General features: G+C 51.5%; 1 protein-coding gene across 2 annotated transcripts in view; it reads left to right on the top strand.

Moving 5' to 3' along the window:
• The window catches only part of sptbn5 (spectrin, beta, non-erythrocytic 5), a 321,773-nt gene that overhangs the window by 128,439 nt on the left and 169,830 nt on the right, over positions 1 to 23,504 (top strand). For both annotated transcript variants that reach the window (XM_068039706.1, XM_068039705.1), the window contains exons 26-29: positions 8,233 to 8,349; positions 10,940 to 11,103; positions 12,190 to 12,322; positions 15,117 to 15,262. In XM_068039706.1, coding sequence (XP_067895807.1) covers positions 8,233 to 8,349; positions 10,940 to 11,103; positions 12,190 to 12,322; positions 15,117 to 15,262 — 560 coding nt within the window. The remainder of the gene's footprint in view (positions 1 to 8,232; positions 8,350 to 10,939; positions 11,104 to 12,189; positions 12,323 to 15,116; positions 15,263 to 23,504) is intronic.

Below are 23,504 nucleotides of genomic sequence, written 5' to 3'. Positions count from 1 at the left end.
TACCTCCCACGATAGCCAGTATACATTCCCCTGCAGCAGATACACTTCCCTCGCACTATAGCCAGTATACATTCCCCTGCAGCAGATACACCTCCCTCGCAATATAGCCAGTTTACATTCCCCTGCAGCAGATACACTTACCTCTCACTATGGCCAGTATACATTCCCCTGCAGCAGATACACCTCCCTCGCACTATAGCCAGTTTACATTCCCCTTCAGCAGATATACTTACCTCCCACTATAGCCAGTATACATTCAACAGCAGCAGATACACCTCCCTCGCACTATAGCCAGTATACATTCCCCTGCGGCAGATACACCTCCCTCCCACTTTAGCCAGTTTACATTCCAATGCAGCAGACACACTTACCTCTCACTATAGCCAGTATACATTCCCCTGCAGCAGATACACCTCCCTCTCACTATAGCCAGTATACATTCCCCCGCGGCAGATACACCTCCCTCCCACTTTAGCCAGTTTACATTCCAATGCAGCAGACACACTTACCTCTCACTATAGCCAGTATACATTCCCCTGCGGCAGATACACCTCCCTCCCACTTTAGCCAGTTTACATTCCCATGCAGCAGGCACACTTACCTCTCACTATAGCCAGTATACATTCCCCTGCAGCAGATACACTTACCTCTCACTATAGCCAGTATACATTCCCCTGCAGCAGATACACTTACCTCTCACTATAGCCAGTATACATTTCCCTGCAGCAGATACACCTCCCTCCCACTTTAGCCAGTTTACATTCCCATGCAGCAGACACACTTACCTCTCACTATAGCCAGTATACATTCCCCTGCAGCAGATACACTTACCTCTCACTATAGCCAGTATACATTCCCCTGCAGCAGATACACTAACCTCTCACTATAGCCAGTTTACATTCCCCTGCAGCAGATACACTTACCTCTCACTATAGCCAGTTTACATTCCCCTGCAGCAGATACACTTACCTCTCACTATAGCCAGTATACATTCCCCTGCAGCAGATACACTAACCTCTCACGATAGCCAGTTTACATTCCCCTGCAGCAGATACACTTAACTCCCACTATAGCCAGTCTACATTCAACTGCAGCAGATACACCTCCCTCACACTACAGCCGGTATACATTCCCCTGCAGCAGATACGCTAACCTCCCACGATAGCCAGTATACCTTCCCCTGCAGCAGATACACCTCCCTCGCACTATAGCCAGGTAACATTCCCCTGCAGCAGATACACCTCCCTCGCACTATAGCCAATTTCCATTCCCCTGCAGCACATATACTTACCTCCCACTATAGCCAGTATACATTCAACTGAAGCAGATACACCTCCCTCGCACTATAGCCAGTATACATTCCCCTGCGGCAGATACACCTCCTTCCCACTATAGCCAGTTTACATTCCCATGCAGCAGATACACTTACCTCTCACTATAGCCAGTATACATTCCCCTGCAGCAGATACACTTCCCTCCCACTATAGCCAGTATACATTCCCCTGCGGCAGATACACCTCCCTCCCACTATAGCCAGTTTACATTCCCATGCAGCAGATACACTTACCTCTCACTATAGCCAGGATACATTTCCCTGCAGCAGATACACTTACCTCTCACTATAGCCAGTATACATTCCCCTGCAGCAGATACACTAACCTCTCACTATAGCCAGTTTACATTCCCCTGCAGCAGATACACTTACCTCTCACTATAGCCAGTTTACATTCCCCTGCAGCAGATACACTTACCTCTCACTATAGCCAGTATACATTCCCCTGCAGCAGATACACTTACCTCCCACTATAGCCAGTATACATTCCCCTGCGGCAGATACACCTCCCTACCACTATAGCCAGTTTACATTCCCCTGCGGCAGATACACTTACCTCTCACTATAGCCAGTATACATTCCCCTGCAGCAGATACACTTACCTCCCACTATAGCCAGTTTACATTCCCCTGCAGCAGATACTCATACCTCCCACTATAGCCAGTATACATTCAACTGCAGCAGATACACCTCCCTCGCACTATAGCCAGTATACATTCCCCTGCAGCAGATACACTTACCTCTCACTATAGCCAGTATACATTCCCCTGCAGCAGATACACTTACCTCCCACTATAGCCAGTATACATTCCCCTGCGGCAGATACACTTACCTCCCACTATAGCCAGTATACATACCCCTGCGGCAGATACTCCTCCCTCCCACTATAGCCAGTTTACATTCAACTGCAGCAGATACACCTCCCTCGCACTGTAGCCAGTATACATTCCCCTGCAGCAGATACACTTACCTCTCACTATAGCCAGTATACATTCCCCTGCAGCAGATACACCTCCCTCGCACTATAGCCAGTTTACATTCCCGTGCAGCAGATACACTTACCTCTCACTATAGCCAGTTTACATTCCCCTGCAGCAGATACACTTACCACCCACTATAGCCAGTATACATTCCCCTGCGGCAGATACACCTCCCTCCCACTATAGCCAGTATACATTCCCCTGCAGCAGATACACTTACCTCCCACTATAGCCAGTGTACATTCCCCTGCGGCAGATACACCTCCCTCGCACTATAGCCAGTTTACATTCCCCTGCGGCAGATACACTTACCTCCCACTATAGCCAGTATACATTCCCCTGCGGCAGATACACCTCCCTCCCACTATAGCCAGTTTACATTCCCCTGCGGCAGATACACTTCCCTCCCAGTATAGCCAGTTTACATTCCCCTGCGGCAGATACACCTCCCTCGCACTATAGCCAGTTTACATTCCCCTGCGGCAGATACACTTACCTCCCACTATAGCCAGTATACATTCCCCTGCAGCAGATACACTTACCTCCCACTATAGCCAGTTTACATTCCCCTGCAGCAGATACACTTACCTCCCACTATAGCCAGTTTACATTCCTCTGCAGCAGATACACTTACCTCCCACTATAGCCAGTATACATTCAACTGCAGCAGATACACCTCCCTCACACTATAGCCGGTATACATTCCCCTGCAGCAGATACACTTACCTCTCACTATAGCCAGTATACATTCCCCTGCAGCAGATACACTTAGCTCCCACTATAGCCAGTATACATTCCCCTGCAGCAGATACACTTACCTCCCACGATAGCCAGTATACATTCCCCTGCAGCAGATACACCTCCCTCGCACTATAGCCAGTTTGCATTCCCCTGCAGCAGATACGCTTACCTCCCACTATAGCCAGTATACATTCTCCTGCGGCAGATACACCTCCCTCGCACTATAGCCAGTATACATTCCCCTGCGGCAGATACATTTACCTCCCACTATAGCCAGTATACATTCCCCTGCGGCAGATACACCTCCCTCCCACTATAGCCAGTTTATATTCCCCTGCGGCAGATACACTTACCTCTCTCTATAGCCAGTATACATTCCCCTGCAGCAGATACACTTACCTCCCACTATAGCCAGTATACATTCAACTGCAGCAGATACACCTCCCTCGCACTATAGCCAGTATACATTCCCCTGCGGCAGATACACCTCCCTCGCACTATAGCCAGTATACATTCCCCTGCGGCAGATACACTTACCTCCCACTATAGCCAGTATACATACCCCTGCGGCAGATACACCTCCCTCCCACTATAGCCAGTTTACATTCAACTGCAGCAGATACACCTCCCTCGCACTATAGCCAGTATACATTCCCCTGCAGCAGATACACTTACCTCTCACTATAGCCAGTATACATTCCCCTGCAGCAGATACGCTTACCTCCCACGATAGCCAGTATACATTCCCCTGCAGCAAATACACTTACATCCCACTATAGCCAGTATACATTCCCCTGCAGCAAATACACTTACCTCCCACTATAGCCAGTATACATTCCCCTGCAGCAGATACACCTCCCTCGCACTATAGCCAGTTTACATTCCCCTGCAGCCGATACACTTACCTCTCACTATAGCCAGTATACATTCCCCTGCGGCAGATACACCTCCCTCCCACTATAGCCAGTATACATTCCCCTGCAGCAGATACACTTACCTCCCACTATAGCCAGTATACATTCCCCTGCGGCAGATACACCTCCCTCGCACTATAGCCAGTTTACATTCCCCTGCGGCAGGTACACTTACCTCCCACTATAGCCAGTATACATTCCCCTGCGGCAGATACACCTCCCTCCCACTATAGCCAGTTTACATTCCCCTGCAGCAGATACGCTTACCTCCCACGATAGCCAGTATACATTCCCCTGCAGCAGATACACCTCCCTCGCACTATAGCCAGTTTACATTCCCCTGCAGCAGATACACTTACCTCCCACTATAGCCAGTATACATTCCCCTGCGGCAGATACACCTCCCTCCCACTATAGCCAGTATACATTCCCCTGCAGCAGAGACACTTACCTCCCACTATAGCCAGTATACATTCCCCTGCGGCAGATACACCTCCCTCGCACTATAGCCAGTTTACATTCCCCTGCGGCAGATACACTTACCTCCCACTATAGCCAGTTTTCATTCCCCTGCGGCAGATACACCTCCCTCCCACTATAGCCAGTTTACATTCCCCTGCGGCAGATACACTTACCTCTCACTATAGCCAGTTTACATTCCCCTGCGGCAGATACACCTCCCTCGCACTATAGCCAGTTTACATTCCCCTGCGGCAGATACACTTACCTCCCACTATAGCCAGTATACATTCCCCTGCGGCAGATACACCTCCCTCCCACTATAGCCAGTATACATTCCCCTGCAGCAGATACACTTACCTCCCACTATAGCCAGTTTACATTCCCCTGCAGCAGATACACTTACCTCCCACTATAGCCGGTTTACATTCCCCTGCAGCAGATACACTTACCTCCCACTATTGCCAGTATACATTCAACTGCAGCAGATACACCTCCCTCACACTATAGCCGGTATAAATTCCCCTGCAGCAGATACACTTACCTCTCACTATAGCCAGTATACATTCCCCTGCAGCAGATACACTTAGCTCCCACTATAGCCAGTATACATTCCCCTGCAGCAGATACACTTACCTCCCACGATAGCCAGTATACATTCCCCTGCAGCAGATACACCTCCCTCGCACTATAGCCAGTTTGCATTCCCCTGCAGCAGATACGCTTACCTCCCACTATAGCCAGTATACATTCAACTGCAGCAGATACTCCTCCCTCCCACTATAGCCAGTTTACATTCCCATGCAGCAGATACACTTACCTCTCTCTATAGCCAGTATACATTCCCCTGCAGCAGATACACTTACCTCTCACTATAGCCAGTATACATTCCCCTGCAGCAGATACACTTACCTCTCACTATAGCCAGTATACATTCCACTGCAGCAGATACACTTACCTCTCACTATAGCCAGTTTACATTCCCCTGCAGCAGATACACCTACCTCTCACTTTAGCCAGTATACATTCCCCTGCAGCAGATACACTTACCTCTCACTATAGCCAGTTTACATTCCCCTGCAGCAGATACACTTACCTCCCACTATAGCCAGTATACATTCAACTGCAGCAGATACACCTCCCTCACACTATAGCCGGTATACATTCCCCTGCAGCAGATACACTTACCTCTCACTATAGCCAGTATACATTCCCCTGCAGCAGATACACTTACCTCCCACTATAGCCAGTATACATTCCCCTGCAGCAGATACACTTACCTCCCACGATAGCCAGTATACATTCCCCTGCAGCAGATACACCTCCCTCGCACTATAGCCAGTTTGCATTCCCCTGCAGCAGATACGCTTACCTCCCACGATAGCCAGTATACATTCCCCTGCAGCAGATACACTTACCTCCCACGATAGCCAGTATACATTCCCCTGCAGCAGATACACCTCCCTCCCACTATAGCCAGTTTACATTCCCCTGCAGCAGTTACACCTCCCTCGCACTATAGCCAGGTAACATTCCCCTGCAGCAGATACACTTACCTCTCACTATAGCCAGTATACATTCCCCTGCAGCAGATATACTTACCTCCCACTATAGCCAGTGTACATTCAACTGCAGCAGATACACCTCCCTGGCACTATAGCCAGTATACATTCCCCTGCGGCAGATACACCTCCCTCCCACTATAGCCAGTATACATTCCCCTGCAGCAGATACACTTACCTCGCACTATAGCCAGTGTACATTCCCCTGCAGCAGATACACCTCCCAATGCACCATAGCCAGTATACATTCCCCTGCAGCAGATACATCTTCCTCCCCACCATAGCCAGTATACATTCCCCTGCAGCAGATACACCTCCCAATGCACCATAGCCAGCATACATTCCCCTGCAGCAGATACACCTCCCAATGCACCAGAGCCAGTATACACTCCCCTGCAGCAGGTCCACCTCCCTCCCCGCTTTAGCCAGTATACAGTCCCCTGCAGCAGATACACCTCCCTCCCTGCCAGTGTACATTCCCCTGCTGCAGATACACCTTCCTCCCCACCATAGCCAGTTTACATTCCCCTGCAGCAGATACACCTCCCAATGCACCATAGCCAGTATACATTCCCCTGCAGCAGATACACCTCCCTCCCACTATAGCCAGTATACACTCCCCTGCTGCAAATACACCTCCCAATGCACCAGAGCCAGTAATCACTCCCTTGCAGCAGGTACACCTCCCTCCCCGCTTTAGCCAGTATACAGTCCCCTGCAGCAGATACACCTCCCTCCCTGCCAGTATACATTCCCCTGCAGCAGATACACCTCCATCCCCGCCATTGCTAGTGTACAGTCTCCTGCAGCAGTTACACCTCCCTCTCCACCATAGCAGGTCTACTCTCCCCTGCAGCAGATACACCCCCCAATGCACCATAGCCAGTATACACCCCTGCAGCAGATATGCCTCTCTCCCTGCCAGTATACACTCCCCTGCAGCAGATAATCCTTTCTCCCTGCCAGTATAAACTCCCTGCAGCAGATATGCTTCTCTCCCTACCAGTATACACTCCCTGCAGCAGATATGCTTCTCTCCCTGCCAGTATACACTCCCCTGCAGCAGATATGCTTCTCTCCCTGCCAGTATACACTCCCCTGCAGCAGATATGCTTCTCTCCCTGCCAGTATACACTCCCCTGCAGCAGATATGCTTCTCTCCCTGCCAGTATACACTCCCCTGCAGCAGATATGCTTCTCTTCCTGCCAGTATACACTCCCCTGCAGCAGATATGCTTCTCTCCCTACCAGTATACACTCCCTGCAGCAGATATGCTTCTCTTCCTGCCAGTATACTCTCCCCTGCAGCAGATATGCTTCTCTTCCTGCCAGTATACACTCCCCTGCAGCAGATATGCTTCTCTCCCTACCAGTATACACTCCCTGCAGCAGATATGCTTCTCTCCCTGCCAGTATGCACTCCCCTGCAGCAGATATGCTTCTCTTCCTGCCAGTATACACTCCCCTGCAGCAGATATGCTTCTCTCCCTGCCAGTATACACTCCCCTGCAGCAGATATGCTTCTCTTCCTGCCAGTATACACTCCCCTGCAGCAGATATGCTTCTCTCCCTACCAGTATACACTCCCTGCAGCAGATATGCTTCTCTTCCTGCCAGTATACACTCCCCTGCAGCAGATATGCTTCTCTTCCTGCCAGTATACACTCCCCTGCAGCAGATATGCTTCTCTCCCTACCAGTATACACTCCCTGCAGCAGATATGCTTCTCTCCCTGCCAGTATGCACTCCCCTGCAGCAGATATGCTTCTCTCCCTGCCAGTATACACTCCCCTGCAGCAGATATGCTTCTCTCCCTGCCAGTATACACTCCCCTGCAGCAGATATGCTTCTCTTCCTGCCAGTATACACTCCCCTGCAGCAGATATGCTTCTCTCCCTACTAGTATACACTCCCTGCAGCAGATATGCTTCTCTTCCTGCCAGTATACACTCCCCTGCAGCAGATATGCTTCTCTTCCTGCCAGTATACACTCCCCTGCAGCAGATATGCTTCTCTCCCTACCAGTATACACTCCCTGCAGCAGATATGCTTCTCTCCCTGCCAGTATGCACTCCCCTGCAGCAGATATGCTTCTCTTCCTGCCAGTATACACTCCCCTGCAGCAGATATGCTTCTCTCCCTGCCAGTATCCACCCCCCTGCACTTCCCACCCCGAAGCAGATTTACCTCCTTCCCCGCTAATATAGTTCCTAATGATAACTGATGGCTGAGTTTTAATTTAGTTCCTCGTAGATGCTTCAGAGCTGGAAGCCTTGGCAGCAGAAAAGATTCAGCTTGTCTCAAGCGAGGATTACGGGAAGAATGAAGCTATCACTTTGAAGCTGGTCAAGAGCCATAAGGTAGGTGTAATCTCCAAAGTGGCATCTTGTCCAGTCATCCTCATGCTTCGCTTAAATGTACAACCAGAGGGAACCCGTCCAAACTAACTGTAGAGTAAATGCAGTGAAGCAAAAAGTATATATTGCAAGTCTCCAACTTTGCAGCCTCTGCACAGGTTATTAGTTAGCTGCACAGGGTCTGTCCTGTGGAGTTGCTCACAGGAATTTCAGAGGATTTAGTTTATTTTCCCTGCCTCTATTCCTCGTCTTCATTCTCTGGTTTCTGCATATGTCTTTCCTCCTCTCGCCTTAGTCAACAAGATAGCTTCAAAGAGCAGTGACTACTTTAGACAAGCATTGATTTTGGAGTGATCTAACTGAGATTTAAAAGAGGATGAAGGGACTAGATTGTATTTGTGTACAGATTGTTCCAATTAAATAGGTTAGGGAGGTCCAGGGGTTACAATTTTAGTTTGTGTAAAGTCACATTGAGGTTCGATGTCAGGAGGTGGTTCTTTTCCCTGTGAATAGTGAACATCTGGAACAAGCTGTGGGTTCATGTGGTGGATGTCAATTTGCTGAATTCCGTCAAGTGAGAGCTGGACCTGTTTCTGACTGGAGATCACCTCTTCCTCAAAGTGGATCCTGCAAGCAGTTGTAAGGACCAGAGCGATCTCCTGGTGTAGTCCTGATCACTGGAGGTGGTGGGGGGTGGGGTGGGTGGGGGCGGGGGGGGAAGTGTGGGGGGGGTGGGCGGAGAGGAATTTCCGACATATTTTAACCCCAGATTGGCCTGTCTTTTTGCCTGGTATTTTTGCCTCTCCCAGGAGATTGCCTGGTTTCGGATGGGGTGGGGAGTGTATATATTGTGATACACAAGGTTTCACAATTGTGCAGGAGAGGCAGGATGGACCAGAAGGTCTTCTCCTGTCCATCATTGGTCATATGTGGCTCTGTTTTTCTTTTATTTGCTTCTCTTTGATCTTCTGGTTTCCCCTCTCTCCTTATTTCCCTTTGACAACAAGAATCTGCATTTGTATAGCACCTTTTAATATAGAAAACCGTCCCAAAGCCCTTCACAAAGGTGAAGGCTAAAAAATAATGTTGAGCCAAAGAAATAGGTAATAACAGGTAGACTAGGCAGCAGAGTTTTGAATGACCTTGCGTTTATGGAGGGTGAAAGACAGGAGGCCGCCAGGAGAATATTGGAGATGACAAAGGCGTGGCTCAGGGTTTTAGCAGCAGATGAACTGAGACAGGAGCAGAGACGGGCAATGTTACAGAGGTGGAAATAGCTGTCTTTCTATTGGAAAGGATATGGGAACTCAGCTGAGGGTCAAATAGGTTGTAAAGGGTCTGGTTCAGCCTGAGACAGTGGCCTACGGAGGGGGTGGGATCAGTGGTGAGAGAATGGAGTTGCTGATGGGAGTTGAAGACAAGGGCTTTGGGCTTCCTACATGTAACTGAAGAATGTTATAGCTCATCTAGGATTGCAAGTCAGACAAGCAGTCTGATAACACAGAGAGTTGGGTGAGTTCAACATGCATGTGGTCGCTGACCCCATGTCTGTGAATGGAGTTGCTGAGTTACAGCACATAGATGTGGAAAAGGTGGGGGGCCAAGGAGAGATCCTTGGGGGACTCCAGAGGTAGCAGTGCTGGATCAGGAAGAGAAACCATTGCTGCCGATTCTCCGGATACATCTGCATTGATAGGAATGGAAGCAGTTGTGGGGGGGACTCGTTCGACAAGCTGTTGAAGGACTTTGGAGAGAGAGAGATTGGGGATGGGGCAGTAGTTTGCAAAGACAGCGGGGTTTATAATCAGTAATACAGGGTGCAGAGGGACGGGTTACCGAGTGACAGTGTGAGAGCGCTGGATTAACATCAGTGGAGATACAGCAGTGAATACAGGAATTAGGGGGTTGAGATCCCATGCAGCGATCGTTTCAGTTACAGTTGAAATAATTTTTGCAATTTAGCCGTTAGATTTTCCCCCAGCTATACAAAGCTCTGGTTAGATCACATTTGGAGCACTGGATACAGTTCTGGGTACCACACCTAAGAAGGGATATATTGCCTTTGGAAAGAGTGCAGTGCAGATTTGCCAGAATGTTAACAGGGCTCCGAGGGATAAATTATGAGGAGAGATGATATGAACTAGGCTTGTGTTCCTGCAATTTAGAATTCAAAGGGATGATTTGAGGTTTCTCAGATCTTGCCAAGAACTGATAGGGTAGATAGAGAGAAAGTCCTCATGCTGGTGGGGGAGTCCAGGATAAGGCGACACAACTTTAAAATCAGAGCCAGACCATTCAGGAGAGAAGCCAGGAGACACTTCTTCACACAAAGGGTGGTAGAAATGTGCAACACTTTTCCACAGAAAGCAGTAGATGCTAACTTAGTTAATAATAAGTTTTGAGATCAATAGATTTTTACTAGCCACAGGAGGGGGTTGACATCTGTCACCAAGCACCAGATCTCCTTCCTGCACGATGATGGAGTCTTTGCTGGGTTTCACTGCAATTCAGTTGGTAATGTGGATGACCGCGGTGTGACCTCACCCCTCTCTTGTGCCGCTCGCACTCTTTAATGTGCCCTATTTTTCTTCAGGCTCTGGAGCAGCAGATCCAGGATTACTACGGCCTCGCAGAGGAGCTACACCGGATTTCCCAGGATCTTCCGCTCAGAGGGCTGATTACATTCGACATGGTGGATGAGCCTCAGGAACAGATTCGAAAGCTGTTGAAGGAACTGCGAGAGCGTTCGACATTCAGGTATATAAAGTGGGATGTTAACGTACTCTCAGCCTGCCTCACTTCATGGCTTTTATCAGCTTTGAAGTGTTGCCCTTTTTTAACAGTTAGAAGTGATGGGGGTTAAGCAGTGATAACAGTTCTGATTAAATACACTGAACCCAAGGGTAGTCATGAAGTAGCGACTCCCCCTGGTGTGACCCTCCAGAGAGATTTATGAATGTAACTTGTACATGCACACCTCGGTTCTGTGATTTTTGTGTGTGTGTGATTTATATGAGGGAGCATGTGACAATCAATGCTGTGTGTTACAGGGACATTATTGGGGACTTGGGAATTTTATTCTGGCAGCAGAGGTCTCGACGTCTGGAGAAACCGACACCGAGATCCCTGTCTTGCCTCTTCTACGGAAGTCCCACCCAATTTAGTGCCAGTCAGGCACTTAACTGGACAGCGACGGGCCTTCCACAGGATCAAGGACCCTGGCACGGGAAGTCCTGCCCTTGCAGAGCAGCCGGCCAATCAGAGTCCACCTGCCGGAGGCCCAGGTGCGTCGCTAGAACCAGGCCTCAGATAGGTCAGGGCTGAAGGGGTCTCGCGGGGTGGGGGGGTCACAGTGGGGGAGGGGGTCAGCAGCAAGGGCAGGAGGTGGCCTTCAATGGGACCCTCCCCTTCCCGATGCTGGGTCTCTTGTTCAGGCTTTTAATGAGGGACCCCTCTCCACCCACTGCCCAAGCCCCCTCCCCACCCCACAGCCAGCAAGCAGCCCACACAGTTTCTTGTGCCGTGCGGCAACAGAGCCACCCATCGCATGGGTAATTGATACTGCGGCAGGAAGAAGCCCTTAATTGGGTATTAATTGCCCAGTTAAGGGCCTGAATTGGCGGCAGGGTGGGATGGCCGGTCACAGGCCTTCCCACCCCGGATTAAATTTTGGCAGAGGCAGGATGGGGACGGGAACCGCTTCCCACCCTGCCACCATCCCACCCGATTTTATGCTCTCCCCACGTGCAAACCCGGCGTGGGGGAGAGCATAAAATTCCACCCCCCCATGGTGCGTACTTGAAGGTGTGAAGCTGATTTGATGAGGATGTTGTTAACTCCCAGGATGCAGAAGTTGGAAGAAGCGTTGGGATTCCATGAGTACCTGCGAGAAATGGGGGAACTTGAGGCGTGGGTCAAACAGCAGCTGCAAACCGCCAGCTCCGAGGATTATGGGAATGACTACCAACACGTGCTGGTAATGGTGGCCTCAGTTGTTTTCTGGATAGGTGACTATCCTGCCTGGTCCTATGACTGATGTTACTTCCTCCCTGTAACATTAACCCTATTCACAACTCATCACAGGCACTAGTAACACCAGTAAAACTCCCCATCATGTTGGTCACCCACTGCTTATTCTAACCTCTGAACTACTGTCCATGTCTGTATCACCCCTCATCCCTGCCATCACTGAAACAGCCAAAGCTGTCTCTGTTATTTCCAGGCTCAACCTTTCTAATATCCAGCCATTCTCCTCAGCTTTTCCCTACAAGAACCACAAATCATTCAGAACTCTGCTGCCACGATCAAATCCCACATTATGGCCGGGATTTTGTCTTGGCGACAGGGGTCTTGACCACTGGCAAAAACGCCGATGAGAGCTCCATGTCGCCTCCTCTGTGGAAGGCTCACATCCTCTCCCTCCCCGGTTCACATCCTCTCCCTCCCCCGGTTCACATCCTCTCCCTCCCCCGGCTCACATCCTCTCCCTCCCCCGGCTCACATCCTCTCCCTCCCCCGGTTCACATCCTCTCCCTCCCCCGGTTCACATCCTCTCCCTCCCCGGCTCACATCCTCTCCCTCCCCCGGTTCACATCCTCTCCCTCCCCCGGCTCACATCCTCTCCCTCCCCCGGTTCACATCCTCTCCCTCCCCCGGCTCACATCCTCTCCCTCCCCCGGCTCACATCCTCTCCCTCCCCCGGCTCACATCCTCTCCCTCCCCCGGCTCACATCCTCTCCCTCCCCCGGCTCACATCCTCTCCCTCCCCCGGCTCACATCCTCTCCCTCCCCGGTTCACATCCTCTCCCTCCCCCGGCTCACATCCTCTCCCTCCCCCGGCTCACATCCTCTCCCTCCCCCGGCTCACATCCTCTCCCTCCCCCGGCTCACATCCTCTCCCTCCCCCGGTTCACATCCTCTCCCTCCCCCGGCTCACATCCTCTCCCACCCCCGGCTCACATCCTCTCCCTCCCCCGGCTCACATCCTCTCCCTCCCCCGGCTCACATCCTCTCCCTCCCCCGGTTCACATCCTCTCCCTCCCCGGCTCACATCCTCTCCCTCCCCCGGCTCACATCCTCTCCCTCCCCCGGCTCACATCCTCTCCCTCCCCCAGCTCACATCCTCTCCCCCCGGCTCACATCCTCTCCCTCCCCCAGCTCACATCCTCTGCCCCGGCTCACATCCTCTCCCTCCCCGGCTCACATCCTCTCCCCAGGCTCACATCCTCTCCCTCCCCCGGCTCACATCCTCTCCCCCGGCTCACATCCTCTCCCTCCCCCGGTTCACATCCTCTCCCTCCCCCGGTTCACATCCTCTCCCTCCCCCGGTTCACATCCTCTCCCTCCCCCGGTTCACATCCTCTCCCTCCCCCGGTTCACATCCTCTCCCACCCCCGGCTCACATCCTCTCCCTCCCCCGGCTCACATCCTCTCCCTCCCCCGGCTCACATCCTCTCCCTCCCCCGGTTCACATCCTCTCCCTCCCCGGCTCACATCCTCTCCCTCCCCCGGCTCACATCCTCTCCCTCCCCCAGCTCATATCCTCTCCCCCCGGCTCACATCCTCTCCCCCGGCTCACATCCTCTCCCTCCCCGGCTCACATCCTCTCCCTCCGGCTCACATCCTCTCCCCAGGCTCACATCCTCTCCCTCCCCCGGCTCACATCCTCTCCCCCGGCTCACATCCTCTCCCTCCCCGGTTCACATCCTCTCCCTCCCCGGCTCACATCCTCTCCCCCGGTCACATCCTCTCCCTCCCCCAGCTCACATCCTCTCCCCCAGCTCACATCCTCTCCCCTGGCTCACATGCTGTCTCTCCATGTTGCTTATCCCAAAGTGCATCACTTCACATTTACCAACATTAAGTTGCATCTCCTATGTGTCTACATCCTCATACTGATATCAGGCTCACTGTATATGTTGTATTGTCTGCAAACTTATAAATTGTACTCCCTATACCCAAATGCAGATCATTTATATATAACAAGACAAACAATGGTCCTAAGACCAAGACATGGGGGAATTCCACTGTATACATTTCTCCTGTCAGAAAATCATTCCTTTCCCACTATTCTCTGCGTCCAAAGCCAATTATGTGCACAAGTTACCCCCGTTCCATTAATCCCATGTGCTTCTGTTTTCCAGCCAAGTCTATTCTGTGTTGCTTTATCAAATGCCTTTTGAAAGTCCATTTATACAACATCTGCTGCACCACCTTTCATCAACCCTCTCTGTTACATGACTGAACTCCATCAGCTCAATCAGATGGATTTGCCTTGAGCAAACTGCTGGACCCGTGCTTCTCCAAGTGACACTGGTTTCCAGTGGAGGCAACTCCAGAGCTCAGTGCTGCTGTACGAAGGGAATTCTGTGACCAGGACTGCTTGTATTATCGCGGAAATCCCTTACCAGTTTGCAGGTGTTACAGGTTCATGGTTCTTGGGTACCTGAACAAAATGGCCATTCTCCATTTCTGAGCATTTTGTGAGCCTGGTTTTGTCGCCACCCACACAAAGGGCAGCGACCGGATAGTGCTCAGCTGTGGGAATCCTCATGGCTCAATCTCCCAGGAAAAGGGATAACATAGTTGTTGATAATGCCCTGACCAATGAGTGATTATAACCAGCTTTGGCTGCTCTATTCTGTTCACGGCCAAATCAGCTGCAAAAGTTGAAGAGGTCCAATAACATAATCTGCTTTCCTCTGCGATGATGCTGTTAATACAAAGCAAAGATTAGGGAGTGTGACTGATTGATGTTCTTGTCCTGTTAGCACCTGCGGGAATTGTACAAAGCCTTCCTGCACCAAGTGGAGGCCGGTGAAGAGAGGATCCAGGATTGCCAGGCCTTGGTGAAGAAGCTGGTTGACAAGTGCCACCCTCAGTCCCAGGAAATCTCTCAGAGACAGGATGCGCTGAGGTAAAGTCATGGCAATAGACCAAAGATGAAGAAATAATTAAATGTCCACTTAATTTTCAGGCGATCTCTCCGAGAGTGAGGTGATCGCAGGTTGTTGTATCCGAGAGTGAGGTGATCGCAGGGAGTTGTATCTGAGAATGAGGGGATCGCAGGGAGTTGCATCTGAGAGTGAGGGGATCGCAGGGTGTTGTATCTGAGAGTGAGTGAGGAGATTGCATGGTGTTGAATCCGAGAGTGAGTGAGGGGATTGTAGGGTGTTGTATCTGAGAGTGAGGGGATCGTAGGGTGTTGTATCTGAGAGTGAGGGGATCGCAGGGTGTTGTATCTGAGAGTGAGTGAGGACATCGCAGGGTGTTGTATCTGAGAATGAGGGGATCGCAGGGAGTTGTATCTAAGAGTGAGGGGATCGCAGGGTGTTGTATCTGAGAGTGAGGAGATCACAGGGTGTTGTATCGAAGAGTGAGGGGATCGCAGGGTGTTGTATCTGAGAGTGAGGAGATCGCAGGGTGTTGTATCTGAGAGTGAGGGAATCGCAGGGTGTTGTATCTGAGAGTGAGTGAGGGGATCGCAGGATGTTGTATCTGAGAGTGAGGGATCACAGGGTGTTGTATCTAAGAGTGAGGGGATCGCAGGGTTTTGTATCTGAGAGTAAGTGAGGGGATTGCAGGATGTTGTATCTGAGAGTGAGTGAGGGGATCGCAGGGTGTTGTATCTGAGAGTAAGGGGATCGCAGGGTGTTGTATCTGAGAGTGAGGGGATCGCAGGGTGTTGTATCTGAGAGTGAGGGGAATCGCAGGGTGTTGTATCTGAGAGTGAGTGAGGACATCGCAGGGTGTTGTATCTGAGAATGAGGGGATCGCAGGGAGTTGTATCTGAGAGTGAGGGGATCACAGGGTGTTGTATCCGAGAGTGAGGGGATCGCAGGGAGTTGTATCTGAGAGTGAGGGGATCGCAGGGTGTTGTATCCGAGAGTGAGGGGATCGCATAGTGTTGTATCTGAGAGTGAGTGAGGAGATCATAGGGTGTTGTATCTGAGAGTGAGGGGATCGCAGGGTGTTGTATCTGAGAGCGAGGGGATCGCAGGGTGTTGTATCTGAGAGTGAGGGGATCGCAGGGTGTTGTATCTAAGAGTGAGGGGATCACAGGGTGTTGTATCTGAGAGTGAGGGGATCGCAGGGTGTTGTATCTGAGAGTGAGGGGATCGCAGGGTGTTGTATCTAAGAGTGAGGGGATCACAGGGTGTTGTATCTGAGAGTGAGGGGATCGCAGGGTGTTGTATCTGAGAGCGAGGGGATCGCAGGGTGTTGTATCTGAGAGTGAGGGGATCGCAGGGTGTTGTATCTGAGAGTGAGGGGATCGCAGGGTGTTGTATCTGAGAGCGAGGGGATCGCAGGGTGTTGTATCTGAGAGTGAGGGGATCGCAGGGTGTTGTATCTGAGAGCGAGGGGATCGCAGAGTGTTGAATCCGAGAGTGAGTGAGGGGATCATAGGGTGTTGTATCTGAGAGTGAGGGGATCGCAGGGTGTTGTATCTGAGAGCGAGGGGATCGCAGGGTGTTGAATCCGAGAGTGAGTGAGGGGATCATAGGGTGTTGTATCTGAGAGTGAGGGGATCGCAGGGTGTTGTATCTGAGAGCGAGGGGATCGCAGGGTGTTGAATCCGAGAGTGAGTGAGGGGATCATAGGGTGTTGTATCTGAGAGTGAGGGGATCGCAGGGTGTTGTATCTGAGAGTGAGGGGATCGCAGGGTGTTGTATCTGAGAGCGAGGGGATCGCAGGGTGTTGAATCCGAGAGTGAGTGAGGGGATCATAGGGTGTTGTATCTGAGAGTGAGGGGATCGCAGGGTGTTGTATCTGAGAGCGAGGGGATCGCAGGGTGTTGTATCTGAGAGCGAGGGGATCGCAGGGTGTTGTATCTGAGAGTGAGGGGATCGCAGGGTGTTGTATCTAAGAGTGAGGGGATCACAGGGTGTTGTATCTGAGAGTGAGGGGATCGCAGGGTTTTGTATCTAAGAGTGTGGGGATCACAGGCTGTTGTATCTAAGAGTGAGGGGATTGCAGGGTGTTGTATCTAAGAGTGAGGGGATCGCAGGGTGTTGTATCTAAGAGTGAGGGGATCACAGGGTGTTGTATCTGAGAGTGAGGGGATCGCAGGGTGTTGTATCTGAGAGCGAGGGGATCGCAGGGTGTTGTATCTGAGAGTGAGGGGATCGCAGGGTGTTGTATCTAAGAGTGAGGGGATCACAGGGTGTTGTATCTGAGAGTGAGGGGATCGCAGGGTGTTGTATCTGAGAGTGAGGGGATCGCAGGGTGTTGTATCTAAGAGTGAGGGGATCACAGGGTGTTGTATCTGAGAGTGAGGGGATCGCAGGGTGTTGTATCTGAGAGCGAGGGGATCGCAGGGTGTTGTATCTGAGAGTGAGGGGATCGCAGGGTGTTGTATCTGAGAGTGAGGGGATCGCAGGGTGTTGTATCTGAGAGCGAGGGGATCGCAGGGTGTTGTATCTGAGAGTGAGGGGATCGCAGGGTGTTGTATCTGAGAGCGAGGGGATCGCAGGGTGTTGAATCCGAGAGTGAGTGAGGGGATCATAGGGTGTTGTATCTGAGAGTGAGGGGATCGCAGGGTGTTGTATCTGAGAGCGAGGGGATCGCAGGGTGTTGAATCCGAGAGTGAGTGAGGGGATCATAGGGTGTTGTATCTGAGAGTGAGGGGATCGCAGGGTGTTGTATCTGAGAGCGAGGGGATCGCAGGGTGTTGTATCTAAGAGTGAGGGGATCACAGGGTGTTGTATCTGAGAGTGAGTGAGGGGATCGCAGGGTGTTGTATCTGAGAGTAAGGGGATCGCAGGGTGTTGTATCTGAGAGTGAGTGAGGACATCGCAGGGTGTTGTATCTGAGAGTGAGGGGATCGCAGGGTGTTGTATCTGAGAGTGAGGGGATCGCAGGGTGTTGTATCTAAGAGTGAGGGGATCGCAGGCTGTTGTATCTAAGAGTGAGGGGATCACAGGCTGTTGTATCTAAGAGTGAGGGGATCACAGGGTGTTGTATCTGAGAGTGAGGGGATCACAGGGTGTTGTATCTGAGAGTGAGGGGATCGCAGGGTGTTGTATCTGAGAGCGAGGGGATCGCAGGGTGTTGAATCCGAGAGTGAGTGAGGGGATCATAGGGTGTTGTATCTGAGAGTGAGGGGATCGCAGGGTGTTGTATCTGAGAGCGAGGGGATCGCAGGGTGTTGTATCTGAGAGTGAGGGGATCGCAGGGTGTTGTATCTAAGAGTGAGGGGATCACAGGGTGTTGTATCTGAGAGTGAGGGGATCGCAGGGTTTTGTATCTAAGAGTGTGGGGATCACAGGCTGTTGTATCTAAGAGTGAGGGGATAGCAGGGTGTTGTATCTAAGAGTGAGGGGATCGCAGGGTGTTGTATCTAAGAGTGAGGGGATCACAGGGTGTTGTATCTAAGAGTGAGGGGATCGCAGGGTGTTGTATCCGAGAGTGAGGGGATCGCAGGGTGTTGTATCTGAGAGTGAGTGAGGGGATCGCAGGGTGTTGTATCTGAGAGTAAGGGGATCGCAGGGTGTTGTATCTGAGAGTGAGTGAGGACATCGCAGGGTGTTGTATCTGAGAGTGAGGGGATCGCAGGGTGTTGTATCTGAGAGTGAGGGGATCGCAGGGTGTTGTATCTAAGAGTGAGGGGATCGCAGGGTTTTGTATCTAAGAGTGAGGGGATCACAGGCTGTTGTATCTAAGAGTGAGGGGATTGCAGGGTGTTGTATCTGAGAGTGAGTGAGGACATCGCAGGGTGTTGTATCTGAGAATGAGGGGATCGCAGGGAGTTGTATCTGAGAGTGAGGGGATCACAGGGTGTTGTATCCGAGAGTGAGGGGATCGCAGGGAGTTGTATCTGAGAGTGAGGGGATCGCAGGGTGTTGTATCCGAGAGTGAGGGGATCGCATAGTGTTGTATCTGAGAGTGAGTGAGGAGATCATAGGGTGTTGTATCTGAGAGTGAGGGGATCGCAGGGTGTTGTATCTGAGAGCGAGGGGATCGCAGGGTGTTGTATCTGAGAGTGAGGGGATCGCAGGGTGTTGTATCTAAGAGTGAGGGGATCACAGGGTGTTGTATCTGAGAGTGAGGGGATCGCAGGGTGTTGTATCTGAGAGTGAGGGGATCGCAGGGTGTTGTATCTGAGAGTGAGGGGATCGCAGGGTGTTGTATCTGAGAGTGAGGGGATCGCAGGGTGTTGTATCTAAGAGTGAGGGGATCACAGGGTGTTGTATCTGAGAGTGAGGGGATCGCAGGCTGTTGTATCTGAGAGCGAGGGGATCGCAGGGTGTTGTATCTGAGAGTGAGGGGATCGCAGGGTGTTGTATCTGAGAGCGAGGGGATCGCAGGGTGTTGTATCTGAGAGCGAGGGGATCGCAGGGTGTTGTATCTGAGAGTGAGGGGATCGCAGGGTGTTGTATCTGAGAGCGAGGGGATCGCAGGGTGTTGAATCCGAGAGTGAGTGAGGGGATCATAGGGTGTTGTATCTGAGAGTGAGGGGATCGCAGGGTGTTGTATCTGAGAGCGAGGGGATCGCAGGGTGTTGAATCCGAGAGTGAGTGAGGGGATCATAGGGTGTTGTATCTGAGAGTGAGGGGATCGCAGGGTGTTGTATCTGAGAGCGAGGGGATCGCAGGGTGTTGAATCCGAGAGTGAGTGAGGGGATCATAGGGTGTTGTATCTGAGAGTGAGGGGATCGCAGGGTGTTGTATCTAAGAGTGAGGGGATCGCAGGGTGTTGTATCCGAGAGTGAGGGGATCGCAGGGTGTTGTATCTGAGAGTGAGTGAGGGGATCACAGGGTGTTGTATCTAAGAGTGAGGGGATCGCAGGGTGTTGTATCCGAGAGTGAGGGGATCGCAGGGTGTTGTATCTGAGAGTGAGTGAGGGGATCGCAGGGTGTTGTATCTGAGAGTAAGGGGATCGCAGGGTGTTGTATCTGAGAGTGAGTGAGGACATCGCAGGGTGTTGTATCTGAGAGTGAGGGGATCGCAGGGTGTTGTATCTGAGAGTGAGGGGATCGCAGGGTGTTGTATCTAAGAGTGAGGGGATCGCAGGGTTTTGTATCTAAGAGTGAGGGGATCACAGGCTGTTGTATCTAAGAGTGAGGGGATCACAGGGTGTTGTATCTGAGAGTGAGGGGATCACAGGGTGTTGTATCTGAGAGTGAGGGGATCGCAGGGTGTTGTATCTGAGAGCGAGGGGATCGCAGGGTGTTGAATCCGAGAGTGAGTGAGGGGATCATAGGGTGTTGTATCTGAGAGTGAGGGGATCGCAGGGTGTTGTATCTGAGAGCGAGGGGATCGCAGGGTGTTGTATCTGAGAGTGAGGGGATCGCAGGGTGTTGTATCTAAGAGTGAGGGGATCACAGGGTGTTGTATCTGAGAGTGAGGGGATCGCAGGGTTTTGTATCTAAGAGTGTGGGGATCACAGGCTGTTGTATCTAAGAGTGAGGGGATTGCAGGGTGTTGTATCTAAGAGTGAGGGGATCGCAGGGTGTTGTATCTAAGAGTGAGGGGATCACAGGGTGTTGTATCTAAGAGTGAGGGGATCGCAGGGTGTTGTATCCGAGAGTGAGGGGATCGCAGGGTGTTGTATCTGAGAGTGAGTGAGGGGATCGCAGGGTGTTGTGTCTGAGAGTGAGTGAGGAGATCGCAGGGTGTTGTATCTGAGAGTAAGGGGATCGCAGGGTGTTGTATCTGAGAGTAAGGGGATCGCAGGGTGTTGTATCTGAGAGTGAGGGGATCGCAGGGTGTTGTTTCTGAGAGTGAGGGAATCGCAGGGTGTTGTATCTGAGAGTGAGTGAGGACATCCCAGGGTGTTGTATCTGAGAGTGAGGGGATTGCAGGGTGTTGTATCTGAGAGTGAGGGGATCGCAGGGTGTTGTATCTAAGAGTGAGGGGATCACAGGGTGTTGTATCTAAGAGTGAGGGGATCACAGGGTGTTGTATCTGAGAGTGAGGGGATCGCAGGGTTTTGTATCTAAGAGTGAGGGGATCACAGGCTGTTGTATTTAAGAGTGAGGGGATTGCAGGGTGTTGTATCTAAGAGTGAGGGGATCACAGGGTGTTGTATCTAAGAGTGAGGGGATCACAGGGTGTTGTATCTGAGAGTGAGGGGATCACAGGGTTTTGTATCTGAGTGAGGGGATCGCAGGGTGTTGTATCTGAGAGTGAGGGGATTGCAGGGTGTTGTATCTAAGAGTGAGGGGATCGCAGGGTGTTGTATCTAAGAGTGAGGGGATCACAGGGTTTTGTATCTGAGAGTGAGGGGATCGCAGGGTGTTGTATCTGAGAGTGAGGGGATCACAGGGTGTTGTATCTAAGAGTGAGGGGATCGCAGGGTTTTGTATCGAAGAGTGAGGGGATCGCAGGGTGTTGTATCTGAGAGTGAGGGGATCGCAGGGTGTTGTATCTGAGAGTGAGGGGATCGCAGGGTGTTGTATCTAAGAGTGAGGGGATCGCAGGGTGTTGTATCTAAGAGTGAGGGGATCACAGGGTGTTATATCTGAGTGAGGGGATCGCAGGGTGTTGTATCTGAGAGTGAGGGGATCGCAGGGTGTTGTATCTGAGAGTGAGGGGATCGCAGGGTGTTGTATCTGAGAGTGAGGGGATCGCAGGGTGTTGTATCTGAGAGTGAGGGGATCGCAGGGTGTTGTATCTGAGAGTGAGGAGATCGCAGGGTTTTGTATCTAAGAGTGAGGGGATCGCAGGGTGTTGTATCTGAGAGTGAGGGGATCACAGGCTGTTGTATCTAAGAGTGAGGGGATCACAGGGTGTTGTATCTGAGAGTGAGGGGATCGCAGGGTTTTGTATCTAAGAGTGAGGGGATTGCAGGGTGTTGTATCTAAGAGTGAGGGGATTGCAGGGTGTTGTATCTGAGAGTGAGTGAGGGGATCGCAGGGTGTTGTATCTAAGAGTGAGGGGATCGCAGGGTGTTGTATCTGAGAGTGAGTGAGGGGATCGCAGGGTGTTGTATCTGAGAGTGAGGGGATCGCAGGGTGTTATATCTAAGAGTGAGGGGATCACAGGGTGTTGTATCTGAGAGTGAGGGGATCGCAGGGTGTTGGATCTGAGAGTGAGGGGATTGCAGGGTGTTGTATCTGAGTGAGTGAGGGGATCGCAGGGTGTTGTATCTGAGAGTAAGGGGATCACAGGGTGTTGTATCTGAGAGTGAGGGGATCGCAGGGTGTTGGATCTGAGAGTGAGGGGATCGCAGGGTTTTGTATCTAAGAGTGAGGGGATCGCAGGGTGTTGCATCTGAGAGTGAGGGGATCGCAGGGTGTTGTATCTAAGAGTGAGGGGAACGCAGAGTGTTGTATCTAAGAGTGAGGGGATCACAGGGTGTTGTATCTAAGAGTGAGGGGATCACAGGGTGTTGTATCTAAGAGTGAGGGGATCACAGGGTTTTGTATCTGAGAGTGAGGGGATCACAGGGTGTTGTATCTAAGAGTGAGGGGATCACAGGGTTTTGTATCTGAGAGTGAGGGGATCGCAGGGTTTTGTATCTGAGAGTGAGGGGATCGCAGGGTTTTGTATCTGAGAGTGAGGGGATCGCAGGGTGTTGTATCTAAGAGTGAGGGGATCGCAGGGTGTTGTATCTAAGAGTGAGGGGATCGCAGGGTGTTGTATCTAAGAGTGAGGGGATCACAGGGTGTTGTATCTAAGAGTGAGGGGATCGCAGGGTGTTGTATCCGAGAGTGAGGGGATCGCAGGGTGTTGTATCTGAGAGTGAGTGAGGGGATCGCAGGGTGTTGTATCTGAGAGTGAGGGGATCACAGGGTGTTGTATCTGAGAATGAGTGAGGGGATCGCAGGGTGTTGTATCTGAGAGTGAGTGAGGAGATCGCAGGGTGTTGTATCTGAGAGTAAGGGGATCGCAGGGTGTTGTATCTGAGAGTGAGGGGATCGCAGGGTGTTGTATCTGAGAGTGAGGGAATCGCAGGGTGTTGTATCTGAGAGTGAGTGAGGACATCGCAGGGTGTTGTATCTGAGAGTGAGGGGATTGCAGGGTGTTGTATCTGAGAGTGAGGGGATCGCAGGGTGTTGTATCTAAGAGTGAGGGGATCACAGGGTGTTGTATCTAAGAGTGAGGGGATCACAGGGTGTTGTATCTGAGAGTGAGGGGATCGCAGGGTTTTGTATCTAAGAGTGAGGGGATCACAGGCTGTTGTATCTAAGAGTGAGGGGATTGCAGGGTGTTGT

The sequence above is a fragment of the Heterodontus francisci genome, chromosome 9 (assembly GCF_036365525.1).
Source record: "Heterodontus francisci isolate sHetFra1 chromosome 9, sHetFra1.hap1, whole genome shotgun sequence".
In the NCBI taxonomy this organism is placed as follows: domain Eukaryota; kingdom Metazoa; phylum Chordata; class Chondrichthyes; order Heterodontiformes; family Heterodontidae; genus Heterodontus; species Heterodontus francisci.
The sequence above is the reverse complement of the archived record's forward strand: the minus strand, read 5'-3'. Positions and strand labels throughout refer to the sequence as shown.